The 12,406-nt window shown below is 50.5% G+C and overlaps 1 protein-coding gene across 2 annotated transcripts in view; it reads right to left on the minus strand.

The window, feature by feature from the left end:
• Positions 1-9,757, minus strand: part of dgat2 (diacylglycerol O-acyltransferase 2) — a 47,458-nt gene extending 37,701 nt beyond the window's left edge. For both annotated transcript variants that reach the window (XM_078402947.1, XM_078402946.1), the window contains exon 1: positions 9,079-9,757. In XM_078402947.1, coding sequence (XP_078259073.1) covers positions 9,079-9,118 — 40 coding nt within the window. In that variant the 5' untranslated portion in view covers positions 9,119-9,757. The remainder of the gene's footprint in view (positions 1-9,078) is intronic.
• Between the last annotated feature and the right edge of the window lie 2,649 nt (positions 9,758-12,406).

Consider the following 12,406-nt stretch of genomic DNA (forward strand, 5'->3'; position numbering starts at 1 on the left):
GGTACTGATTGAGAGGGATCAGCCATGATCGCATTGAATGGCGGTGCTGGCTCGAGGGGCTGAATGGCCTACTCCTGCATCTATTGTCTATTGTCTATTGGGCCCTTCGAGCCAGCACCGCCATTCATTGTGATCATGGCTGATCGTCCACAATCAATAACCCGTGCCTGCCTTCTCCCCATATCCCTTGATTCCGCTAGCCCTTAGAGCTCTATCTAGCTCTCTTTTAAATTCATCCAGTGAATTGGCCTCCACTGCCCTCTGTGGCAGAGAATTCCACAAATTCACAACTCTCTGGGTGAAAAAGTTCCTTCTCACCTCAATTTTAAATGGCCTCCCCTTTATTCTTAGACTGTGTGGCCCCCTGATTCTGGACTCCCCCAACATTGGCAAACATTTTTCCTGCATCTAGCTTGTCCAGTCCTTTTAGAATTTTATACGCCTCTCTAAGATCCCCTCTCATCCTTCCAAACTCCAGTGAATACAAGCCCAAGTCCCCACTACTCCCCATTCTCCCCACTGCTACAATCAGTCTGTAGACAGGTCCCGACACAAAACCTGTGTTACTCCAGCACTTTGGATTTTGCTTAGATAATAGCTGACATTTAAAAGGAATGCATAGGAAGGAACTGCAGACGCTGGTTTAAACCGAATAGACACAAAAATGCTGGAGTAACTCAGCGGGACAGGCAGCGTCTCTGGAGAGAAGGAATGGGTGACGTTTCGGGTCGAGACCCTTCTTCAAAGTTTATAACAAAAGATAGACAGCACTCAGCGGGTCAGGCAGCGTCTCTGGAGAGAAGGAATTGATGACGTTTCAGGTCAGGGTCTGAAGAAGGATCTCGACACAATATGTAACCGATTCCTTCTCTCCAGAGATGTTGCCTGTCCCGCTGAGTTACTCCAGCTTTTCTGTGTCTATCTTTGGTTTAAACCAGCATCTGCAGTTCCTTCCTGCACAAAGTTCATAAACACATCCCTTAAAGGCACAAAAACCCAAGCGGGAAAATTGGCCTAATTGTGTCGAACAAGAAGTCACAGACAAAGTTAGATCAAAGGAACTGGAGTAAAACGTCACAGCAAAGCTGATGAGCGTGGACATTTTAGAATCCTGCAAGTCTGACCAAACATTGGTAGGAAACAAGAAGAGTAAAATATATTGGTGTAGGAAGGAACTGCAGATGCTGGTTTACACCGAAGATGGACGCAAATTGCTGGAGGAACTCAGCATTCCCACTAGGGTTGGCAACTGTCCCGTATTAGCCGGGACATCCCGTATATTGGGCTAAATTGGTTTGTCCTGTATTAGGCCCGGGGGGGGGGGGGACACTGTAGGCCCGGACACTGTAGGCCCGGACACTGTAGGCCCGGTCACTGTAGGCCCGGTCACTGTAGGCCCGGTCACTGTAGGCCCGGACACTGTAGGCCCGGACAGTGCAGGCCCGGACACTGTAGGCCCGGACAGTGCAGGCCCGGGGACCGCTGTAGGCCCGGGGACCGCTGTAGGCCCGGACACTGTAGCCCCGGACACTGTAGGCCCGGACACTGTAGGCCCGGACAGTGTAGGCCCGGACAGTGTAGGCCCGGACAGTGTAGGCCCGGACAGTGTAGGCCCGGACAGTGTAGGCCCGGACAGTGTAGGCCCGGACACTGTAGGCCCGGACACTGTAGGCCCGGACACTGTAGGCCCGGACAGTGTAGGCCCGGACAGTGTAGGCCCGCACAGTGTAGGCCCGGACAGTGTAGGCCCGGACAGTGTAGGCCCGGACAGTGTAGGCCCGGACAGTGTAGGCCCGGACAGTGTAGGCCCGGACAGTGTAGGCCCGGACAGTGTAGGCCCGGACAGTGTAGGCCCGGAGGCCGCCTAATGGAGGTTGCATAGCAACGCGCCTCCCGGCCCGGGTGGCCGTCACTGGTGGAGCGGGAGTACGTGGCCGCTGGCTGGGTGAGGTCATAGGGGCACAGGGCGGTGACGTCACCCGTTGTCCCTTATTTGGGAGTGAGATAGTTGGCAACCCCTAATTCCCACACTGACCAGCACCTCGTTTTTTGCATGGGCAGCTTACACCCTAGCAGTATGGTTATTGACCTCCAACTTCAAGTAGCCCTTACTTTCCCTCTCTCTCTCCATCCCCTCCCCCTTCCCGGTTCTCCGACCAGTCTGACTGTCCCCCCGATTACATTTTATTTGTGTGTCCTTTGTTGTCACCTTCTCCAAGATAACATTGATCTATTCTACATTTCCCTTGGACTGCATCCCCTTTGATGTCTCATTTACACACCTTACCCTTCCTTATCTCTGTGTCTCCCGCTCCTCTACTGTAAAATAAAATATATAGTGTGGAAGCAGGCCCTTCGGCCCACCGAGTCCATGTTGAGCAGCGATCAGTAGACCCTGTACGTTAGTTCTACCATGCACACTAAGGGGCAATTTACAGAAGCCAATTAACCAACAAACCGCATGTCTTTGGAATGAGGGAGGAAACCAGAAGACCCACGCGGTCACGGGGAGAACGTACAAACTCTGTGCAGACAGCACCCGTAGTCGGGATGGAACCCGGGTCTCCAGCGCTGTGAGGCAGCAACTCTACCGCTGTGCCACCGTGCCAGTTGTTGGGAAGAAACTGCTCCTGAACATTACAGTTTGCAGACCGATGGCAGGAGTAAAACAAGAGTGTGGCCAGGGTCGGGATGGCCAACTATCTCACTCCCAAATACGGGACAAGGTGACGTCACCGCCCCGCCGTGACCTCACCCAGCCAGCGGCCACGTGCTCCCGCTCCACCAATGGCGGCCGCCCGGGCCGGGAGGCGGGCTTGCTACGTAACCTCCGTCAGACGAACGCACTCGGCCCTGCTCCCCGAACGCACTCGGCCCTGCTCCCTGAACTCTGTTAGCCTACACTGTCCGGGCCTACACTGTCCAGGCCTAGAGCGGCCCACGGGCCTAATACAGGACAAGGGCTGTCCTGTACGGGACAAACCAATTTAGCCCAAAATACGGGATGTCCCGGCTAATACGGGACAGCTGGCAACCCCAGGCCGGGTTGGTCAAGTCCTTGGGCACAGACAGACAAAAACAGTGTAGGTTTATCACGGACTGGCTCCAGAAAATAAGGAAATGGGAGAGGAATCACACTTATTTTGCGATCAAGGGGAGTCCGGAACAAGGGGCCACAGTTTGTGGCCACGTCCAAACTCCGTACAGACGGCGCCCGTAGTCGGGATGGAACCCGGGTCTCAGGCGCTGCATTCGCTGTAAGGCAGCAACTCTACCGCTGCGCCACCGTGCCGGCCTGTGTCAGGAACCTAATCAGGTTATCGTCTCAACTGATAAGACCTCATATACAAGGGTGACAAGCTTCAACCACCAGATAACCCGATCACTGCCACGTTACAACCGATCTCTGCACCCAGCGCTGGATTTTACTCATGTACACATGCTTTATACGCGGGCGGCACGGTGGTGCAGCGGGTAGAGCTGCTGCCTTACAGCGCCAGAGGCCCAGGAGCAATCCCGACTACGGGTGCCGTCCGTACGGAGTTTGTACGTTCTCTCCCTGACCTGCGTGGGTTTTCTCCGGGCGCTCCGGTTTCATCCCACACCAAAGGACGAGCAGATTTGTAGGTTAATTGGCTACGATAAAATTGCAAACTGTCCCTAATGTGGGTAGGTAGAGTGTTGGGTGGTCTGGACTAGACGGGCCGAAGGGCCCGTTTCCGTGCTGTATCTCTAAACCGATAAGCTAAATTAAACTTTGCCCACTCTCCCAAATCTTTAGGATACCCAAGGGTCCTTCTGCAGTTGTACAGGGCCCTAGTGAGACCACACCTGGAGTACTGTGTGCAGTTGTACAGGGCCCTAGTGAGACCGCACCTGGAGTACTGTGAGCAGTTTTGGTCTCCAAATTTGAGGAAGGATATTCTTGCTATTGAGGGCGTGCAGCGTAGGTTCACTAGGTTAATTCCCGGAATGGCGGGACTGTCATATGTTGAAAGACTGGAGCGACTAGGCTTGTATACACTGGAATTTAGAAGGATGAGAGGAGATCTTATCGAAACGTATAAGATTATTAAGGGGTTGGACACATTAGAGGCAGGAAACATGTTCCCTATGTTGGGGGAGTCCAGAACCAGGGGACACAGTTTAAGAATAAGGGGTAGGCCATTTAGAACTGAGATGAGGAAAAACGTTTTCAGTCAGAGAGTTGTGAATCTGTGGAATTCTCTGCCTCAGAAGGCAGTGGAGGCCAATTCTCTGAATGCATTCAAGAGAGAGCTCTTAAGGATAGCGGAGTCAGGGGGTATGGGGAGAAGGCAGGAACAGGGTACTGATTGAGAATGATCAGCCATGATCACATTGAATGGCGGTGCTGGCTCGAAGGGCCGAATGGCCTCCTCCTGCACCTATTGTCTATTGTCTATAACTTCACCACAGTCACAGCAAATCTGCAGGGTCTCGAGTGACTGAGGATCTGAAAGAAATTGGCATTAATTTCACTCGTGCAATTATTTTTGAATGAACAAGATTTGATTGTCAATAATTCCCTAGGACTTAATTACCTGGATAACGTACTGGAGTGTTGAAAGAGTGTGGATGCTTAAAATGGCACTGGGCAGACCAATGTGCAGTTAGTGGGTTAACATAGAATTAATGTGGACAGGTAATCGATGGTCAACATGGACTCAGTGGGTCAATGGGCCCATTTCCAAGCTGTATCTCTAAATTAAATAGTCAAGGCAAACTCAAGTGCAATAGCTAGAGTAAAGGAGAACACAGTGGGACAGTACACACGCAGGTACAGCAGGCAATGAAGAAAACCAATGGCTTGTACTCGTTGGAATTTAGAAGATTGAGGGGGGATCTTATAGAAACTCACAAAATTCTTAAGGGGTTGGACAGGCTAAATGCAGGAAGATTGTTCCCGATGTTGGGGAAGTCCAGAACAAGGGGTCACAGTTTAAGGATAAGGAGTTCGTATTGCAGTTGTACAGAGTGCTGGTGAGATCGCACCTGGAGTATTGCGTGCAGTTTTGGTTTCCTAATTTGAGGAAGAACGTTCTTGCTATTGAGGAAGTGCAGCGTAGGTTCACCAGGTTAATTTCCATGATGGTGGGACTGACATGCGAGGAAAAAATGGAGCGACTGGGATTATATTCACTGGAATTCAGACGAATTTTTTTCGTTTAGAGATACTGCGCGGAAACAGGCCCTTCGGCCCACCGGGTCCGCGCCGCCCAGCGATCCCCGCACACCAACACTATCCCACACACACTAGGGACAATTTTTACATTTACACCGAGCCAATTAACCTGCATACCTGTACGTCTTTGGAGCGTGGAAGGAAACCGAAGATCTCGGAGAAAACCCACGCAGGTCACGGGGAGAACGTACAAACTCCGTACAGACGGCGCTCGTAGTCGGGTTCGAACCCGGGTCTCCGGCGCTGCATTCGCTGTAAGGCAGCAACTCTACCGCTGCGCCACCGTGCCGGTGATGAGATTGGGTCTTATAGAAACATAAAACTCTTAAGGGATTGGACAGGCTAGATGCAGGAAATATATTCCTAATGTTGGGAGAGTCTAGAACCAGGGGCCACAGTTTAAGAATAAGGGGTAGAGGAAAAACATTTTCACCCGGAGACTTGTGACTCTGTAGAATTCTCTGCCACAGAGGGCAGTGGAGGCCAATTCACTGAATGTTTTCCAAGAGAGAGTTCGATTTAGCTCTTAGCGCTAACGGAATCAAGGGATATGGGGAGAAAGCAGGAACGGGGCATTGATTCTGGATGATCAGCCATGATCATAACAAGAGGAGTTGAGTATAGGAGCAAAGAGGTCCTTCTGCAGTTGTACAGGGCCCTAGTGAGACCGCACCTGGAGTACTGTGTGCAGTTTTGGTCTCCAAATTTGAGGAAGGATATTCTTGCTATTGAGGGCGTGCAGCGTAGGTTTACTAGGTTAATTCCCGGAATGGCGGGACTGTCGTATGTTGAAAGACTGGAGCGACTAGGCTTGTATACACTGGAATTTAGAAGGATGAGAGGGGATCTTATCGAAACATATAAGATTATTAAGGGGTTGGACACGTTAAAGGCAGGAAACATGTTCCCAATGTTGGGGGAGTCCAGAACCAGGGGCCACTGTTTCAGAATAAGGGGTAGGCTATTTAGAATGGAGATGAGGAAAAACTTTTTCAGTCAGAGAGTTGTAAATCTGTGGAATTCTCTGCCTCAGAAGGCAGTGGAGGCCAATTCTCTGAATGCATTCAAGAGAGAGTTAGATAGAGCTCTTAACGATAGCAGAGTCAGGGGGTATGGGGAGAAGGCAGGAACGGGGTACTGATTGAGAATGAGCAGCCATGATCACATTGAATGGTGGTGCTGGCTCGAAGGGCCGAATGGCCTCCTCCTGCACCTATTGTCTATCACATTGAATGGCAGTGCTGATTCATGCACCTATTTTCTATGTTTCTGTGTTATTATGCCCAGGGTTAGGTTATTATTACTGTCACATGTACCGAAGTATAGGGCAAAGCCTTGTTCTGCATGCTATTCCAAGCAGATCAGATAATACCATACATAAACACAATCAAGTCAAACTCAAGTCCAACAGGTAGAGCAAAGGGGAAGATACAGAGTGCAGAATATAGTTCTCAGCAATGTAGCACATCAGTTCCAGAGACAAAGTAAAACACAGACTATACATCATTATAGAGCAGTTCCAAACTACTATCTACATCATTGGAGACCATCGGACTATCTTTGATTGGACTTTACTTTGCACTAAATGTTATTCCCTTAATAATGTCTCACTAGGGACAATTTTTACATTTACATTTACCAAACCAATTAACCTGCAAACCCTGCACGTCTTTGGAGTGTGGGAGGAAACCGAAGATCTCGGAGAAAACCCACGCAGGTCACGGGGAGAACGTGCAAACTCCGCACGGACAGCACCTGTAGTCGGGATGGAACGCAGGTCTCCGGCGCTGCATTCGCTGTAAGGCGGCAACTCTAGACCGCCGCGCCAGCGTGACCGCCCTGCCGGACTTATCTTGAACTAAACGTTACTCGCAATATTCCCTTCTCATACACTGTGGACGGCTCGATTGTAACCACGTATTGTCTTTCCGCTGACTGGTTAGCGCGCAACGAAAGCTTTTCACTGTACCTCGGTACACGTGACAATGGACTAAACGGAACTGAAACATCAATCGTCAAAGTCGGACGTGGACTTTGGGGTAGAGTCACTTGCACCGAGAGAATAAAAAGAAGTTCATAGAAACATAGAAACATAGAAAATAGGTGCAGGAGTAGGCCATTCGGCCCTTCGAGCCTGCACCGCCATTCAATATGATCATGGCTGATCATCCAACTCAGTATCCCGTACCTGCCTTCTCTCCATACCCCCTGATCCCTTTAGCCACAAGGGCCACATCTAACTCCCTCTTAAATATAGCCAATGAACTGGCCTCAACTACCTCCTGTGGCAGAGAATTCCACAGATTCACCACTCTCTGTGTGAAAAAAACGTTCTCATCTCGGTTCATCAGTTGTAGGAGAAGAATCAGGCCATTCGGCCCATCAAGTCCACCCCACCATTCAATCATGGCTGATCTAACTTCCCCTCTCAACCCCATTCTCCTGCATTCTCCTCACGACCCCCAACACCTTTTTTTAACAAACCAAAAATCACACGTACAAGCCATTAAAACTGTTAATACATACAATCTTGTTAATTAATTTTTTTTTTGCATGAGATGAATTTACGATAATACTGATTGTAACTGGTTTAAAGAAACAAATATATCACCGGGGTAACTTGCATGAATTGAGGCAGTGCAGCGTAGGTTCACTAGGTTAATCCCCGGGATGGCGGGACTGTCGTACGAGGAAAGACTAGGGCTTGTATTCACTGGAGTTTAGAAGGATGAGAGGGGTTCTTGCTATTGAGGGCGTGTAGCATAGGTTTACTAGGTTAATTCCCGGAATGGTGGGACTGTCATATGTTGAAAGACTGGAGCGACTAGGCTTGTATACACTGGAATTTAGAAGGATGAGAGGAGATCTTATCGAAATAACCATATAACATATAACAACTACAGCACGGAAACAGGCCCGTTCGGCCCTACCAGTCCACGCCGACCACTCTCCCTGACCTAGTCTCATCTACCTGCACTCAGACCATAACCCTCTAATCCCCTCTTATCCATATACCTATCCAATTTACTCTTAAATAATAAAATCGAGCCTGCCTCCACCACTTCCACCGGAAGCCCATTCCATACAGCCACCACCCTCTGAGTAAAGAAGTTACCCCTCATGTTACCCCTAAACTTTTGTCCCTCAATTCTGAAGCTATGTCCCCTTGTTGGAATCTTCCCCACTCTCAAAGGGAAAAGCCTACCCACGTCAACTCTGTCCGTCCCTCTCAAAATTTTTAAAACCTCTATCAAGTCCCCCCTCAACCTTCTACGCTCCAAAGAATAAAGAGAGAGAGTGTGTGAGAGAGAGAATGTATGATTATTAAGGGGTTGGACACGTTAGAGGAAGGAAACATGTTCCCAATGTTGGGGGAGTCCAGAACCAGGGGCCACACAGTCTAAGAATAAAGGAGAGGCCATTTAAAACTGAGGTGAGAAGGAACTTTTTCACCCAGAGAGTTGTGAATTTGTGGAGTTCTCTGCCACAGAGGGCAGTGGAGGCCAAATCACTGGATGGATTGATAGAGAGTTAGATACTCTTAAAGATAGTGGAGTCAAGGGATATGGGGAGAAGGCAGGCACGGGTTACTGATTGTGGACGATCAGCCAATGATCACAATGAATGGCGGTGCTGGCTCGAAGGGCCGAATGGCCTCCTCCTGCACCGATTTTCTATGTTTCTACGTTTCGATGTAAGTGCTTCAGAATGCACTAGAGATTTAAATGCGAGATTTTGGGGGGGGTGGGAAGGGGGGAAAAGGGGGGGGGGGGAAGGGGGGGGGGGAAGGGGGGGAAAAGGGGGGGGGGAAGGGGGGGGGGGAAGGGGAGGGGGTTTGAGTTAACATCCATTGTACAAATGACCACCTTACTCACCTCTCAGCAGTCCAGACTGGGCTACGATTATGGTTCGCATTTGCTCTCGGTTTTGATTGAGATTTTCTGTGCTCTAAGAGCTAAAACAATTAAGGGACTGAGGTCGGACGGTCACTTGTTTGAATGTTGCAAATCGCATATATAGATATATGTGTGTTTGAGAGAGAGGGAGAGAGTGGGAGAGAGAGAGTGGGAGAGAGAGAGAGTGGGAGAGAGAGAGTGGGAGAGAGAGAGTGGGAGAGAGAGGGAGTGGAGAGAGAGAGAGAGTGGGAGAGAGAGAGTGGGAGAGAGAGAGAGAGAGTGTGAGAGAGAGAGTGTGTGAGAGAGAGAGAGAGAGAGAGAGAGTGGGAGTGAGAGTGTGGGAGAGAGAGAGAGATTGTGTGGGGGAGAGTGGGAGAGTGTGAGAGAGTGGGAGTGAGTGAGTGTGAGAGAGAGTGTGAGAGAGAGAGTGGGGGAGAGAGAGTGGGAGTGGAGAGAGAGAGAGAGAGAGAGAGAGTGGAGAGAGAGTGTGTGAGAGAGAGAGAGGGGGAGTGGAGAGAGAGAGAGTGGGAGTGCGAGAGAGAGTGTGGGAGAGAGAGAGAGATTGTGTGGGAGAGTGGGAGTGAGTGTGAGAGAGAGTGTGAGAGAGAGAGAGAGAGAGAGATGTATTTGCACCACAGTGGCTGTGCCGAGATGACTAATTGTGGGGCGAAAGAGCAGGCGGAGAGAGACGGTGCGGACCTTTAATACTTCGGTAAGACACATTCCCCTCCCACATTGAGGGCGGAGGGACTTGCAACACATTGCAAACTGTTCAATCACAGCAAGACAAGGCACAAAGAGAGTGCGCACTGACTCTCGCATGTGGACGTTTTGCATTGTGGTCTCACAAGGTGCAGTGGATTGCACTTTTAATTCCTCTCCTCTGAGACCCAGCTAGGAGTTTGCAAAAAAAAATGCAGTTGGAAAGTTTGGACAAACTTTCTCACAACTCACCTTTTCTCCCCTGGAGGCTCAGAATGGCTTGGCCCCTCATGTCCCCGCCTTCCCCCTGCCATTGGGCAGTCGGGGAGGAGGTCCCATGTGGTGGATGGAGGTTGTCGTGTCCCAGGTACATTGTCGTGTCCAAGATACATTGTCATCTCCGAGATACATTGCCATCTCCGAGATACATTGTCGTGTCCCAGGTACATTGTGTGTCCCAGGTACATTGTCATGTCCCAGGTGCATTGTCGTGTCCCAGGTGCATTGTCGTGTCCCAGGTACATTGTCATGTCCCAGGTACATTGTCGTGTCCAAGATACATTGTCATCTCCGAGATACATTGCCATCTCCCAGATACATTGTCCTGTCCCAGGTACATTGTCCTGTCCTAGGTGCATTGTCGTGTCCCAGGTGCATTGTCGTGTCCCAGGTGCATTGTCGTGTCCCAGGTGCATTGTCGTGTCCCAGGTGCATTGTCGTGTCCCAAGTACATTGTCGTGTCTGAGATACATTGTCATGTCCCCCAGGTGCATTGCCCTGTCCCCCAGGTGCATTGTCGTGTCCCAGGTGCATGTCGTGTCCCAGGTGCATTGTGTGTCCCAGGTACATTGTCTGTCCCAGGTACATTGTCATGTCCCAGGTGCATTGTCCTGTCCCAGGTGCATTGTCGTGTCCCAGGTATATTGTCGTGTCCAAGGTACATTGTCCTGTCCCAGGTGCATTGTCGTGTCCCAGGTGCATTGTCGTGTCCCAGGTGCATTGTCGTGTCCCAGGTACATTGTGTGTCCCAGGTACATTGTCATGTCCGAGATACAATGTCTTGTCCCAGGTGCATTGTGTGTCCCAGGTAAATTGTCTGTCCCAGGTACATTGTCATGTCCCAGGTGCATTGTCCTGTCCCAGGTGCATTGTCGTGTCCCAGGTGCATTGTCGTGTCCCAGGTGTATTGTTGTGTCCAAGGTACATTGTCCTGTCCCAGGTGCATTGTCGTGTCCCAGGTGCATTGTCGTGTCCCAGGTGCATTGTCGTGTCCCAGGTGCATTGTCGTGTCCCAGGTGCATTGTCGTGTCCCAGGTACATTGTGTGTCCCAGGTACATTGTCATGTCCGAGATACATTGTCATGTCCGAGATACAATGTCGTGTCCCAGGTACATTGTGTGTCCCAGGTACATTGTCCTGTCCCAGGTACATTGTGTGTCCCAGGTGCATTGTCGTGTCCCAGGTGCATTGTCGTGTCCCAGGTACATTGTCAACTTATTTACATCGGCGAGACCAAGCGCAGGCTCGGCGATCGCTTCGCTCAACACCTGCGCTCGGTCCGCGTTGGCCAAACTGATCTCCCGGTGGCCGAGCACTTCAACTCCCCCTCCCACTCCCAGTCTGACCTTTCTGTCATGGGCCTCCTCCAGTGCCATAGTGAGGCCCACCGGAAATTGGAGGAACAGCACCTCATATTTCGCCTGGGCAGCTTGCAGCCCAGCGGCATGAACATTGACTTCTCCAACTTTAGATAGTTCCTCTGTCCCTCTCTTCCCCTCCTCCTTCCCAGATCTCCCTCTATCTTCCTGTCTCCACCTATATCCTTCCTTTGTCCCGCCCCCCTGACATCAGTCTGAAGAAGGGTCTCGACCCGAAACGTCACCCATTCCTTCTCTCCTGAGATGCTGCCTGACCTGCTGAGTTACTCCAGCATGTTGTGAATAAATACCTTTGATTTGTACCAGCATCTGCAGTTATCGGCTTATACTACTTGTCATGTCCGAGGTACAAGGAATTTAGAAGGATGAGAGGAGATCTTATCGAAACGTATAAGATTATTAAGGGGTTGGACACGTTAGAGGCAGGAAACATGTTCCCAATGTTGGGGGAGTCCAGAACAAGGGGCCACAGTTTACGAATAAGGGGTAGGCCATTTAGAACTGAGATGAGGAAAAACTTTTTCAGTCAGAGAGTTGTGAATCTGTGGAATTCTCTGCCTCAGAAGGCAATGGAGGCCAATTCTCTGAATGCATTCAAGAGAGAGAGCTGGATAGAGCTCTTAAGGATAGCGGAGTCAGGGGGTATGGGGAGAAGGCAGGAACGGGGTACTGATTGAGAATGATCAGCCATGATCACATTGAATGGCGGGGCTGGCTCGAAGGGCCGAATGGCCTCCTCCTGCACCTATTGTCTATTGTCTATTGTGTGATCTCCTCTGGACCTACCTCAAGGGGCAAGGGTCACAGAGTCGTCATCGAGTCATCGAGTGATGCAGCCAGTGGAAATAGGTCCCCTCCTGGCCAACTCGCCCACACCGACCAACGGTTTTGTCCCAGCTACCCAAGTCACTGCCTGCCTGCGCTTGGCACATATCCCTCCAAACCT

The sequence above is a fragment of the Rhinoraja longicauda genome, chromosome 7 (genome assembly GCF_053455715.1).
Source record: "Rhinoraja longicauda isolate Sanriku21f chromosome 7, sRhiLon1.1, whole genome shotgun sequence".
In the NCBI taxonomy this organism is placed as follows: Eukaryota; Metazoa; Chordata; class Chondrichthyes; order Rajiformes; family Arhynchobatidae; genus Rhinoraja; species Rhinoraja longicauda.